The 13,150-nt window shown below is 37.5% G+C and overlaps 1 protein-coding gene across 1 annotated transcript in view; it reads right to left on the bottom strand.

Moving 5' to 3' along the window:
• LOC112508981 (protein SABRE-like) overlaps positions 1 to 13,150 on the bottom strand; it is a 41,266-nt gene that overhangs the window by 12,890 nt on the left and 15,226 nt on the right. The window contains exon 7 of the mRNA XM_025113851.1: positions 8,394 to 10,505. Coding sequence (XP_024969619.1) covers positions 8,394 to 10,505 — 2,112 coding nt within the window. The remainder of the gene's footprint in view (positions 1 to 8,393; positions 10,506 to 13,150) is intronic.

Raw genomic sequence — 13,150 nt, 5'->3', positions numbered from 1 at the left:
CCTAGTGATGTTTCGGTATATACCCATATGGCATGAACATTTATGGCATTAGCAACATGTCTTTGAGGCGTAGAGAAACAACTAGTTAGTAGCAAAGTTGAGTAGATGTGCGTTTGAGGTGAGTCAAATTGAGAATATGAGACATGTGATTTGGAAGACAGGGTAGCCATTGAACCGGGAAAATAAGAGCAATATAAGACTGGCCGACTCCAAAAACATTCAAGTGGTTCTGAGGATTCCTAGGTTGAGGGGTTACTATATATGTTTTATACAGGATAAGGCAGTATTTCAAGGCCACTGACACAGCTTTAAAGACTGGCCAGCAGAGTTCACATTTACTAGAGAGCAGAATTTCGACTACTTTCCAGAAAAAGTTGCTTTCCATGATACTTGGGTATGACTAAGAAATTTATTATAAAGAGGTAGTTGGCAATAAGGTGGCTTATGCACTCTTTAGAACCTCTCATGCTGAAGTGTCACAGATGGCAATTTCTACCATAGCTTCTGATTTCTATGAGCTCTTCATAGAATCTTGGGAGGCTGATGATTTCTTGCAAGTTTTAATAGATGATTTATGAAAAGACCTTACCTCTCATCCTCATTACAGTTGGAAAAATAATGAGCTGAGGAGGAAGGGCGAGTTGGTCTTGGGCAAGGACCTCAAAGAGGGTTTTGAAGTGTGGATGGGAGGGCATTCTGAGATGGTTGCTACCACACAAAACATCACCCAACTGTTTTATTGGATCAAAGTGAGAAAGGATATTGCAGAATTCACAAGGAAATGCTCACTTAGCCAGAAGTCCAAGTCAGATTGTGCAGGTTCACGAGGATATGTTCAGCCCTTACCTATTCCTGATGCTATTTGGGAAGAGTTTGTCTATGAATTTTATCAACGGTTTACTTAAATCCCAAGAGAAAGAAGTGATCCTGGTGGTTATTGGCAGATTAAGCATATATGCTCATTTCATGACACTTGTCACCCCTTACAATGTAATACAAGTAGCTCAAGGGTCTTCCTTGATAATGTATATAAACAACATTAGATCAATCGTCTTAGATAGAGACAATGTCTCTTGTGTATTTGAGTTTGAAGGAGCTGCTGGCTGTCCAAGGAACAAAATAGAATATGACTGGTGCTTGTCACCTTCAAAGTGATGGTCAGTCGGAAGTGTTGGATAGGTGTCCGGAAGGGTGGGTGCTTTGAAAGGCCAATGGATTGGGCAAAAGGATTCTCTTGCTGAATTTTGGTACAACACAACATTTCATATTGCAACCAAGCTTAGCCCTTTTGAAGTAGTGCATATGTAGCCACCCCATGCATTTACCTTACTTGGCAGGTGAAAGCAAGATATGCTTGACAGAAGCTTGGCAGCATGGGAATCTACAATTGTAGTTCCAACACGAAACTTTAAGAGAGCACAGCAGGATGGTTCATTAGGCCAATAGAGAGTTTACTGCAGGAGATTGGTCGTACCTTGAGCTTCAGCCATATAGACAACTATCGGTGGAAAATAGGGCCTGTCGGAAGCTTGCTGCAAAATTCTTTGGTCCTTATGCAGTAACAGCAAGGATAGGACCAATAGCCTATATAGTCTCAGCTTCCACCAATAGCCTACCTAACCCTGGCTCAATTTTTATTGGAAGAAGGTACTATCTGCTACATTTAGAAACAAATATAGGTCCAGGCCCTTCTTCTGAAGAATTGACAGCTCAGTAAGTCATAAGAATATTAAAGTACTTTTGTCGTCACCTAATTCTTGATATGGTCAAGAAGGGGGAAGAGTTTGTTATGGAGAGAGAATAGAGCCTATATATGCATATATGTGTGGCTGATGTAATAAGAAACCCAGAAATATACTACTATCTTCCAGTTCCTGTCAACTCTTTCTTTCTGATTGTCGGCTTATGCTATTAGTTTCGGAGGCCATCCTCTTAATTCGGTTTTCCTAACTAATTAGCTCAAATGATCTTTGCTATATCTTATTACCATTTGCTCAAACTCTAGAGGGCAACTGCACTGCATCAATTTTCTCCTGGATTAGTAGTCTGTCAACACTAGGAAACTTGATAAGACTATGTTTTCTACAAATTATCTTGTACATATTCTGTTTACCAAAAGTTTATGAGTAGATTGTTGTTTTTGAAGAGATTACTATTTTTTTCACCAACACACCTTTTATAAATTACCCATCTGTGGCACATGTAAATTATGATAAACACAAACACTATTCTCTCCCATCTTTCCAAAAAAGAGATACATGAAATTCTCTCTTCTTCAATAAGGGATCAGAGTTTTGGCCATTTTTCCTGGGAATATTTTTTCCTAACCCTAATTACCATGACCGTATCTCTCCCTTAATATTTACTTCCCAAACTTATTGACATATTTCCGCAGATCATATAATTCAAATTGGCTACTATACAGCTGGTTACAACTTCTAAATAGAAGTGCTTAATTTTGACACTCCCCTTCGAGTCAGTGCAAAGGTATCTATCATACCAACTTGCTAACATGAATTCAAATTGTTTCCCTAGAAGGCCTTTAGTAAGAGCATCTGCAATTTGTTGTGACATAGGTACAAATTGAATGCAAATTATCCACTCCTCAACCATTTCCTTTATAAGGTGTCTATCGATGTTGATAGCTGCTCTGTTGTCGCCGTATAATTTCATTGGACTCATTTGCAAGATCCATCTCTTTTTAGCCAAAGAACTCCACGTATACTCTGAGTCCATTAATCTAAATTCTGCTTCTTGCAAGTACACTTTGCTTCTTCTCCAAGTAACCAAGTTGCCCCAAAGAAACGTGCAGTCCCCTAGAGTTGGACTTTTATTAGTTATCAAATCTACCCAATCTGCATCTGTATGCACCTCATCCCCTCTCTTTCCCTTTTTTCTTGAAAAAAGGTCTCTTTTCAAGTGTGCCTTTTAGATACTGAAAAGTTCTATATACAACTTTAAGGTGTTATTTTCTTGGGGAATGCATACATTGGCTTATGGCAAAAGCAATATCAGACATGTAGGTGATAATGTAATATTCGGGTTTCGAGTTTTGAATTAAGATTTTTTGGATTATATATATATATGTATATGCATATGTAATAATATGTATATATAATATATATATATATATATATTTATGAAGGAGTGTGTGTGTGTGAGGGAATTTAGTTTAATATAAGTTTGTTGGGAGAAGGGGAGTTGGCTGAATGCCAGCTCTCACAGCTTCCATTTACTATATATAGTAAATGAGGTATTAGAAGGAAATTTTTTTACACTCTCTTTATTTGGAAGGTTTTCTTTGTGAATCATTCGGATTGGTAGAAAAAGAAGAAGAGAATTCAAGCTAGGACATTCGGTTTCTGAGGTGAGTGTTAGAAGTTTTGAAGTATCAATTGTTTGTATAACAATTTAATCGCTTTTAGATATGGCTTGTTACTCCCATATATATTTATTGTGCGGACTTCATACTAAACCGGACAAGGGGTGTCCGGATTTGCTTTAAATCGTCCAAGAGGCTACCGGATTTCATCTAAACCGGTTGAGTGTTGACCGGATATCACCTTAAAACCGCCCAAAGGTTAACCAGTATAAGTCGTAAACCGCCCAAGAAGCAATCGGATTCCCTTTAAACCGCTTGAGTATCAACCGGATTTCCCTTAAATCGGCCAAGGGATGTCCGGATATGTCTAAATCGCTCAAAATCGATTGTCCGGATTACCAATTTTTGGTTCTAAGTGATTGTCCGGATTGCATATCCGGACAATGATGTCCGGATTTCCATATCCGGCTAAATATTGATTAAATTCCCTTACGAGAGAGATGTAATGGCGGTGTAACCGCGAGAGAGATGAAATGGCGGTGTAACCGTGAGAGAGATGAAATGGCGGGGTAACCGCGAGAGAGATGAAATGGCGGTGTAACCGCGAGAGAGATGTAATGGCGGTGTAACCGCGAGAGAGATGAAATGGNGAGAGAGATGAAATGGCGGTGTAACCGCGAGAGAGATGTAATGGCGGTGTAACCGCGAGAGAGATGAAATGGCGGTGTACCCGCGAGAGAGATGAAATGGCAGTGTAACCGCGAGAGAGAGATGAAATGGCGGTGTAACCGCTAGAGAAAAGAGATAAATATTTATATCTGTACAAGTTTGATTCTAAACTGTTGGTTTGGAAAGTATATTATTTGTGTGAAATGTGTACACTCACTAGACCTATTGGGTCTAACGCTCAGTTATTGGACTAACCTGTTTTGCAGGTCATCATATCTCGCAAGATAAAGGCAAAGGGAAAATTTAGAATTGATGAAATTAGTTGCTCATAAATGTATTGAAGAAAGTTTTTGTTAGCACGTGTTTTGTAAGCAATACTATATTTTGTTTTATGAGAATGTGTATGTGGATTATCTGTACATGGAAATTGTGGGATGTTACAGATAAATAGATCAACCTTCCAACTAGCTGCTGTTGCAAACCTGTATCAACGCGGGGTTCCATCTATTGTTTCCACAAGCTGAGCATATTAGCCTCTATTGGAGTTTCTGACGGCTTGCAACCACTCATTCCAGTTTCTTTATAGAGTCCAAGAATATATTTCGTTGATAAACCACGATCATATTTTCTGATCTTGCCACTTACATTCAAACAAAGTTCCTTAGTTGGCGCAAGTCTTTAATTTCAAATTCTACGGCCAAACTCTTCTTCAATCTGTCCATCTCTTCTATATTCATGATGAAGCCATCCACCTAGACGATAAAATTGTGAACCTTTCAAACCAGGCTTTTGGGGATTGTTCAAGTCTGTAAAGGGATTTTTAGTTTACCCACTTTACCTCCAAATTTTGTAGTAAAACCCAGCGTTTGCTCCATATATACATCTTCCTTTGAGTCTCCGTTCTATTATGGATTTTTCACATATAGATATAGTTGGACAAGTGGTCGGTCGAGATTGGCAGCAAGAGATAAGAGTACCCGAACTGTATTCAACTTCGCCAACGGTGAAGAAGTCTTCAAGTAGTCCACAACATAGCTCTTAGTAAACCCTTTGGCTACTAGGAGAGCTTTGCATCTTTCTAAGATCTCATCGAAGTTGTACTTTAGTGTAACTACCCATTTGCAACAAACAACTTTTTTGCAAATCCATTTTCTCCCAAGTCGCTTCTTTCCAATAGGGAATATTTCCTGAATGTTATTAGGAATGGATACTACCCTTCTTAATAAGATAACAAAATTTGACAAGGGATGTTTTGTACATGATCTACTACCTTTCCTTATAGCAATGAGGAGATGAGGATGGTTAGAAGGATACGACTCAAAAGCACCTCAGAATATTTTCAGCATATTTGAGAAGTTATCATCAACCTCATGATATAATCTCTGCCAGATTCTTGGTGATGCTACGGAATGGTCCCTCTCTTTTTTTGTGCTAGATGTTCCTCCTTTGAATATAAAAATCCAACGATTTTGATTTTTTGTCATTTTCTATAAAAAGAGAAAATCATCTTTGAAAATTTTGATTGATAAATCAAAACCATCTAACAGACCAGCTTCACTAGTATTGTTCTCAGCTCCTGAAGTTGGGAGTTGTAATATGGGATTCCTTCAAACTTGGTGATATCCATAGACACAAACACCTTTTTCAAAACTTGATTAGAACATTTGTAACCCCTCTACTTATTAGGATAGCCTACAAAAATACATTTATATGTTTTTGGATCAAAATTTGATTTTTTTGAACCATGATTATGAACAAAAGCCATGCTTCGAAATAGATATCCGCTATAAGCCAAAATTTTGGAGAATACTCTGTAAAAAGTAAAAATCTGTATAACCCAAAATTTTGAAGGTGATCAATTTAATAAATAAGAAACTGCTAAAACTGCTTCCCCCAAAAGATATTTCGGCACCTTAGTTTCAAAACTTATGTGTATAAGGACACGAACTTTGGTGGATAGTACCTTTTTTCAACAAAAAAATCCCTTAACACCAGGTTAGAATTTTTTTTCCCGTTATCGCATTGATTTTTTTAGTTTGAATCTAAAATTGTGTTTGAATAATGTTATAAATATTTTGGAACACGGTAGATTTTCTTTTATACAGAATACCCTAGTGATTCTAGGATGATCGTCAAGAAATGTAATGAACCAACATGTTATTAATATCACCCTTGAAGGATCCCGAACATCACTATGAATCATGGTAAATGGTCTCGACTTTTTAAATGGTTGAGATGGAAAGATAGCTCGATAAAGCTTTGCAAATTCACAAGTTTCAGATTGGAAAACTGAGTGACACTTTTCCATGAATAGCTTGGGAAAGAAAAAAATTTAAATATTGAAAACTTGGATGTGATAATGCCATAACAAAATTTCCTTAGTAATCGAAAACAAGTAGAATTGAAACAAGTTTTTGATCTTGCCTTCCAAAGGTTGATCCTTAATTAAAGAGGTAGAGTCCACCATCCTATTTAGCATCCCCAATCATCTTCTGTGAGGTTAAATCCTGAAATTCACAATGAGAAAACCAGATATTAACCCAACAACTATGATCAAGGAGAAATAGGCAAGGTATGGAAGGTTAGAACATGCAAAACATCTTTAAGATTTAAAGGAGAAATAGGCATTGTTCTATTCCAAGCAAGAACAGCAAAGGAACCATCAATAATTTTTACTTTTTGATTTCCTACACAGGGTGTATAATTATGAGCTTCCGCTCATGATCAGTGGCTCTTGAATCTAACACCCAGACCCGTTAGACTTGCAATACGCAATGATTGGAGTGAAAAGATGGGCTAAAGAGCACGATGAATTAGATTTTCCTACGGTTTGAGGTTAAAACATTTTGTATAAATGCTCCAATTTGTTCCTTCTGGAAAAAGGTTCTGTAAATGATTGCAGTTGTGAATCTCAATTGCCAAGCCAAACCGAATGGACCCAGTAAATCCTATGTAGAGATAGCCCACGGGCAAGCTGTACGCAACCTTACCGTTACCCTAAGGGATAGAGAGGTTATTTCAGTGAAGGCCACCGACTTGAAATACATGGATCTCTCCCCCTGATTTGTTTTCACCACCTTTAGTTCTTCCACCCTTTCAGTTTCCAACATGTTTCACGAGTATGTCATGGCTTTTAACAATGGTCACACCCAAGCCTTTGTCTCCTACGTCTAATGGCAAGACCAGATCCCACAATTTGGTTTTTTCTCCAAATGTCATCATCACTTGTCATCTATGCACTTCTAGAAACACTTTGCACATAGTTGGCAAAGGTTTTCGTCCTAAAATCTGTACTCTAACTTCATCAAGTTCTGCATTCAAACCATCCAAGAAAACAAATGCGACCTTCTATCTCATTTTTGTACAAAGTGCTATCATTAGGATTTCCCATTTTTTTTGAAGATGTCTAACTCCTGCCAGACAACCATCATCTACTGTAATAGGCTGTCACTTCATGTATACCTTGCTGCATCTTCCATATTCGGGTGTCAGTTCAAACAACCAAACTTGGATATGTTCCCCAAATGGCTTCCTAGACATTATGAGTTCTGAGCATGAATATGAATGGTTTTCCAATAGTCGGACCTATTAAATTGATTAATCACGTTGTAACCATCGGATTTTCAAATAGATTGAGACCACTTAAGATAAATTTTGCCATTTATTTGTGAATGGAAATTTGGAGTGAATTTTTCTGCCATTGGTTGGTTACCACATCATATATTCCTTCACCACAACTAGCAAATTTTTCTACAAAGGGATTTATTAGTGGTAGATAGCAAGGAATCATTACCAAGATGGGAATGGATATACCTCTTCACCAGCTTGAGGGGTGTCAAACACACAAGACTTTATCCTTGAGGGTGGGAAGCATTCTTCTCCTTGACTAACGGTCAGTCAACACTAGGAATCTTGTTAATATTCTCTTTCCTATAAGTTATCTTGTAGATATTATGTTAGATTGCCATGTCTTACGTAGTCTGGTTTTTATTTTGGAACACCTCATATAAATAGTCCATTAGTGGCACTTGTGAATTATGAGAAATACGAATTAAATTCTCTCTTTTTCTACAACAGCATGAAAGCATCACTAGTGTGGAAAGTAGGCCAACAATAAACAGCATAATATAGTTGGCTGCTTAAGAACATCATTTTGTTATATCATAGCACTGTTATATGTATAAAGAGATATGCTGGTTGTTACCTTTTCTAAAAGCAGTTGTTACCTTTTCTAAAAGCATTTCTCACCTGTGATATGATATGCACACAAAGATGCTTGTGCTTGTGTGTTGGTGATCGGAGAGAGAGGGCTTAGTGTCTACACGTTCAAAATGCAAAAGAAAAGAAAAGAAAAGAAAATGCTGAATACTGTAGCAAAAGTATTAGGCAACGATTATTTGACCTGTTGAGCTAGCACGAGGCGACCTTCACATTTACCAGAAGTTGCAGCAAGAATTGGATATGTATAGTCTCTCAGCTGAACAACAAGAGATCCTGCCTGCAAACTAAGGTTAGATCCATAAACGCGAGCAAATGGAATGTTACATTCTCGAGCAACCGGATCAAGTTTCTGTACAACTTGTATCATTCCTGCCTCACCACCTTCAATTGCCGTCAAGGTTATATCAAGCATGGTGCCAGTAATGGAGAAAAGTGAGGTTCTTGATGTGCTAAACTTGAACCCGGACTCGAATCCTTCCTGGCAGGCACCTGATCCTTCTGATATCACACGAGCCTGACATGCTTCGTAATAAGTGCGAAATGAATTTTTATAGAGTTCCTCTTTCATTTTGTCAACAGATGATGCATCATGCACACATGTTTTGTCTTGAGCATCAACTTGGGACTTCCCTTCATTATTAGGATCATCAGCATTAGCAGCTGCAGAAGATTGGCTCCCTTTGGAAAGAAGCTCATCAAGAAAGTTCAATCTAACTGCCATTTCATGAGCAACATTCTTCCTTAGGTAATAGTGTTCATCAAGCCAGCCCTGTAATGGTTCCTCCTCAATTTCAGCAGTTAACTTACGTATAAACAACTTCACACGACCAAGTTTTGAAGAGCTGGGTTTTTTAGGTTTTGCGCTTGCACTGCCACTGCCACTCTCACTCTCACTCTCCTTTTTGCATGGAAATATTATTTTCTTTTTAGCAGCAGCAACAAGCTTTAAAGCTCGCAACATTTCCTCGATAGAATCATCAAGAGCACGCAACTGTAATCTAAATGGCAAGCAAATATGTATATCAAGGCCTTGAATCACATAATCCCATTTAACAGCTGGATCAGAAGCATTTGGAATGCGGGAAAGTTGCATCCTACCACTTTTGAACACTCTTGTTGCATTGAAACTAAGCATTAGTCCCTCAAGAAGTACACCTATGCGGGCATTTTCAGAAAAAATCGACTGAACCTGAATCATGGTCTCAACACCATCTCCAGCTTCGGCAGTTACAGTAAGCATCTCCACATCAACGGCAAAAAGAGATTCTTTCTTCTTTTGATTCTTTTCTGACAGTATTGCATCCCCAGAGGGTTCTTTCTTAACTTCATTATCTTTACTACTAGATTTTACCTCCTCTCGTTCCTGAAGCTTATGATTGTGCATGATTAGCTTAAGCCGTAACACTAGTTCAATTAGTGCTAAATGAACATCAGGCTCCCATCTGGCTGTAATAGTAGTGGCACTGAAAAGAGAGCAAACAGATACCTCTTTAAGGCTACTGGTTTGCTTTAAAAACTTTGCTTTCTGCATGTCAAATAATGCCACTTTTGTGCCACAACTCTCATCTTCCATAATTTCCTGATATAGCGATCTTACCCTGTCAAGCTCCACCTGAGTCGACTGTTTCTCTTTATTCAAAGCCAAACACAAACGAATAATCTCAAGCCCTATGGAGTACTTTACCGTCTTGTACTCATCTGAAGCTGTCGATGCTACTTTTGCAATACGTGGAGTACCATCCTGTAAGACGGTAATAAGAACACGACCACCTTGCGATCCGTAATTCACACGTTTCGGATCGTCAACAACTTCATTATCCAGACTTGCATCACCACATAGATTTACTGAAAACCGTTCAAGATTAAATTTAATTAATTGGATCCCTTTACCTGATGATTTTTTTGGAGGCGCTGCCTGACTTTGAGCGGATGTTTTAACAGACGGAGATGGACTTTTCAGTAACGTCTTGAACAACAAAGCAGTAGATAATAAGCATTGCACACGCTTGGATGTCAAGCACAAACCGATGCTAGTTACATCAACAGAGAGTACTGATTTTAAGTTGGAAACATCTTGTTGAACTGAATCTGTGTCCTTTTTGCCAAAATCCAGGATAACCTTTGCTATATGGAGAACTGCAACCGTATTTGTTTCCACAATGAAGAAGCTTGGTTTCAAACATTCTTGATATTCATCAGCCACTTGCAAATTCAAAGCATCAAGCTCGAAGTGAACTACAGTGCCTGTACTAGATGTGTTGTTGGCAAAGAGATGTGATGACTGCAAGCAACCCTGCAACAAAAATGAAAAAGGAGATGCAAAATAAACAGTAGCTTAACAACTAAAAGCACAAAAGGTGCAGAGGAGAGGGTACTTGAATAATTTTCTTTTTCATGTTATATTAAACAACATATTAATTAGCATGTTATCTCTTTAAGCTATCACTGGACGACATCAGCTTCCAAATATCTAACTATAGGCAGAAAGCACATACGAATTACCAATCTACATGTAAAGCCAGCTGTATCAACTATAGTTTCACTTTTTATCATGATATTTCTTCCAGTAACTCCAAGAAAGTATAAGCCCAATTGTAATATCTTAACTGGCCAATTATTTATTTCCTTTATTTGATAATTAGCTTTATTTAGATAGCTATCGATTATATTCTGCTACACATAGGAAATTTTGTTAGATTTAATTTGATGGTAGGTTCCTAGTTTTAAGGACTTTGTAAAAATTTTGAGAACCCGGGAACTAATTATTCATGTTGCATTCTTTATGAATATTGTGAAAGATATTCATGATGAAAATTATCCACAGTAAAAAAAACATTACATTCATGATAAAACTTGCATGATATTCATGATTACTTAGGGTTGTTCATCATGAATAGTACATGAAATAGTTTGTTCCTAGGTTTTCCTTTGAACTTTTCCCTATATATACACATATACATATATAGATATATTTCCTATGAGCAGTATGTATAATATACAAGCCTTATAATCTTCAGAAGTACTCTTGTTCTATTCCTTCCTCATGTTTACCGGATTTTATGGTATCAAAGCTGGAAAATAAATTGTTGTAGAATGATGGCTTCTTCTGAATAAGCAGGGTCCTTGATTTGGAGACTTCGATCACCAATCCAAACCCTAATATTGTTCATACTGCTGTTTCATCGTCTAATCCATCATCTCTCCAAAACAACTCACAGATTAAAGGAAAGAATTTCCTGCAATGGTCAAGATCGATGAAAATTGTCACTCAGAAAAGGTAAGATTGGCTATCTGGATGGGAGCCTTTTTAAACCAAAACCAATGATCAGTAATTTCAATTGTGGGACATTCAAAATTTCCACTCATATTTCACGGATACATCTCAGATACATGAGCTTCGTGCTTGAATTATGGGGAAAGAAAAATTGGATGTCATACTCATACAGTATTTGAATGCCCTGATTAAGTTGTGGCAAGATATAGATCATGTTGAATCCTGTAACTGGAAAGATCCTGTATATGCAACGGTTTACACAACCAATGCTGGCAAAAGAGCAAATCTGTGACTTTCTCGCTGGGTTAAACCAAGATCTTGATGTGGTTTGGGGTCATCTTTTCGGTACCAAACTAAGAGTACAAATCGATGAAATTAGAATTATGGATGATTCCTCTTCTATGGTTGTGGACGTTGAGTCCCAATATATATCTAAAAGCAGCTCTTCATGATCCAAAGTTGTCATGCAACTTGTTATTTATTAGCAAGATCACAAAGGACTCGAGATGTGTAGTAAATTTCACTCCATGTACTTGTATATTTCAAGACCAGACCTCAAGGGTCGATTGGGAGTACTAACGAATTCGGTGGGCTGTACTATTTGAAGATCCAAGTTATGCATGTTATAAAATTATGCTTCATCATCATAGATTAGGGGTCATTCGAGCTTTGTGTATTTAAAACAACTGTTTCCTTGTTTATGAAGCGCCATCACTTGCTAGTTCGCAAAACATAAATGTGGTCATTAATTGAATGTCGTCTAGAGTTCTTCACTTCAAAACCCCCATACACACATTTTCCAACTCACTCCTTGATTCTCGTTCTTTTACCTAGTTAGACCACTTTGGGTTTGTTCATAATACAGAATACAGATCATGGCCGAGGTAAACTTCATCTCAGATCTTACAAATGTGTGTTTCTAGGCTATTCCACAACACAAAAGGGATATTGATGCTATTCACCAGAAAGAAAAGACGTTTACATTTTTTGAGGATCAGCCATACTTCAGAAGAACAGATATTCAAAAGGGAAACCTCCATTTTCTGGTCTAGTGATATGGAAAATTCAAATTCTAAAATTCCAAATATGTGAACCAACCAATTATATCCAACATCCTGATCCTACTGCCCTATATTCACAGCACTCGACAATCACCACACCAATAAATCACTATTCCATCTGTCAGTGTCACTGCCCATCAACAAGCAATCGGACAATCAAGGGGAGGATACCAAGAATGATCTAAATGATTTTAGTGTTTAAACAGCAGATCTGACAAGTAATGGAAATGATTTAAACAAACTCTTGGGAAGTTCAGCATAGTACAACTCTACCTAATTCTGAATCCTCTCAATCAATTATGGAACCAAGAACAGAACAAACAGCAGATCTTTTGACTAAGGAACTGTGAACCAACATCTGAAAAGCTAATTGGCAACTTGGGGATGTTCAATCTATATAGTCTAGATTGGGGGGATCATATTATTCTTTATTTGATAAGTAGCTCTAAATTATTTAGATAGCTATTAATTATATTATGCTATATAAATTTGTTACATTTTATTTTATGATAGTTCCCGGTTTTAAGGGATTTGATTTGTTATCCTTAATTCCTTATAGATATTGATATTCCTAGGACGCAGTATGTATAATACACAAGCCTA

The sequence above is a fragment of the Cynara cardunculus genome (assembly GCF_001531365.2).
Source record: "Cynara cardunculus var. scolymus isolate 2C chromosome LG 3, CcrdV1, whole genome shotgun sequence".
NCBI classification, from domain to species: domain Eukaryota; kingdom Viridiplantae; phylum Streptophyta; class Magnoliopsida; order Asterales; family Asteraceae; genus Cynara; species Cynara cardunculus.
This window is presented reverse-complemented; position numbering and strand designations above follow the sequence as displayed.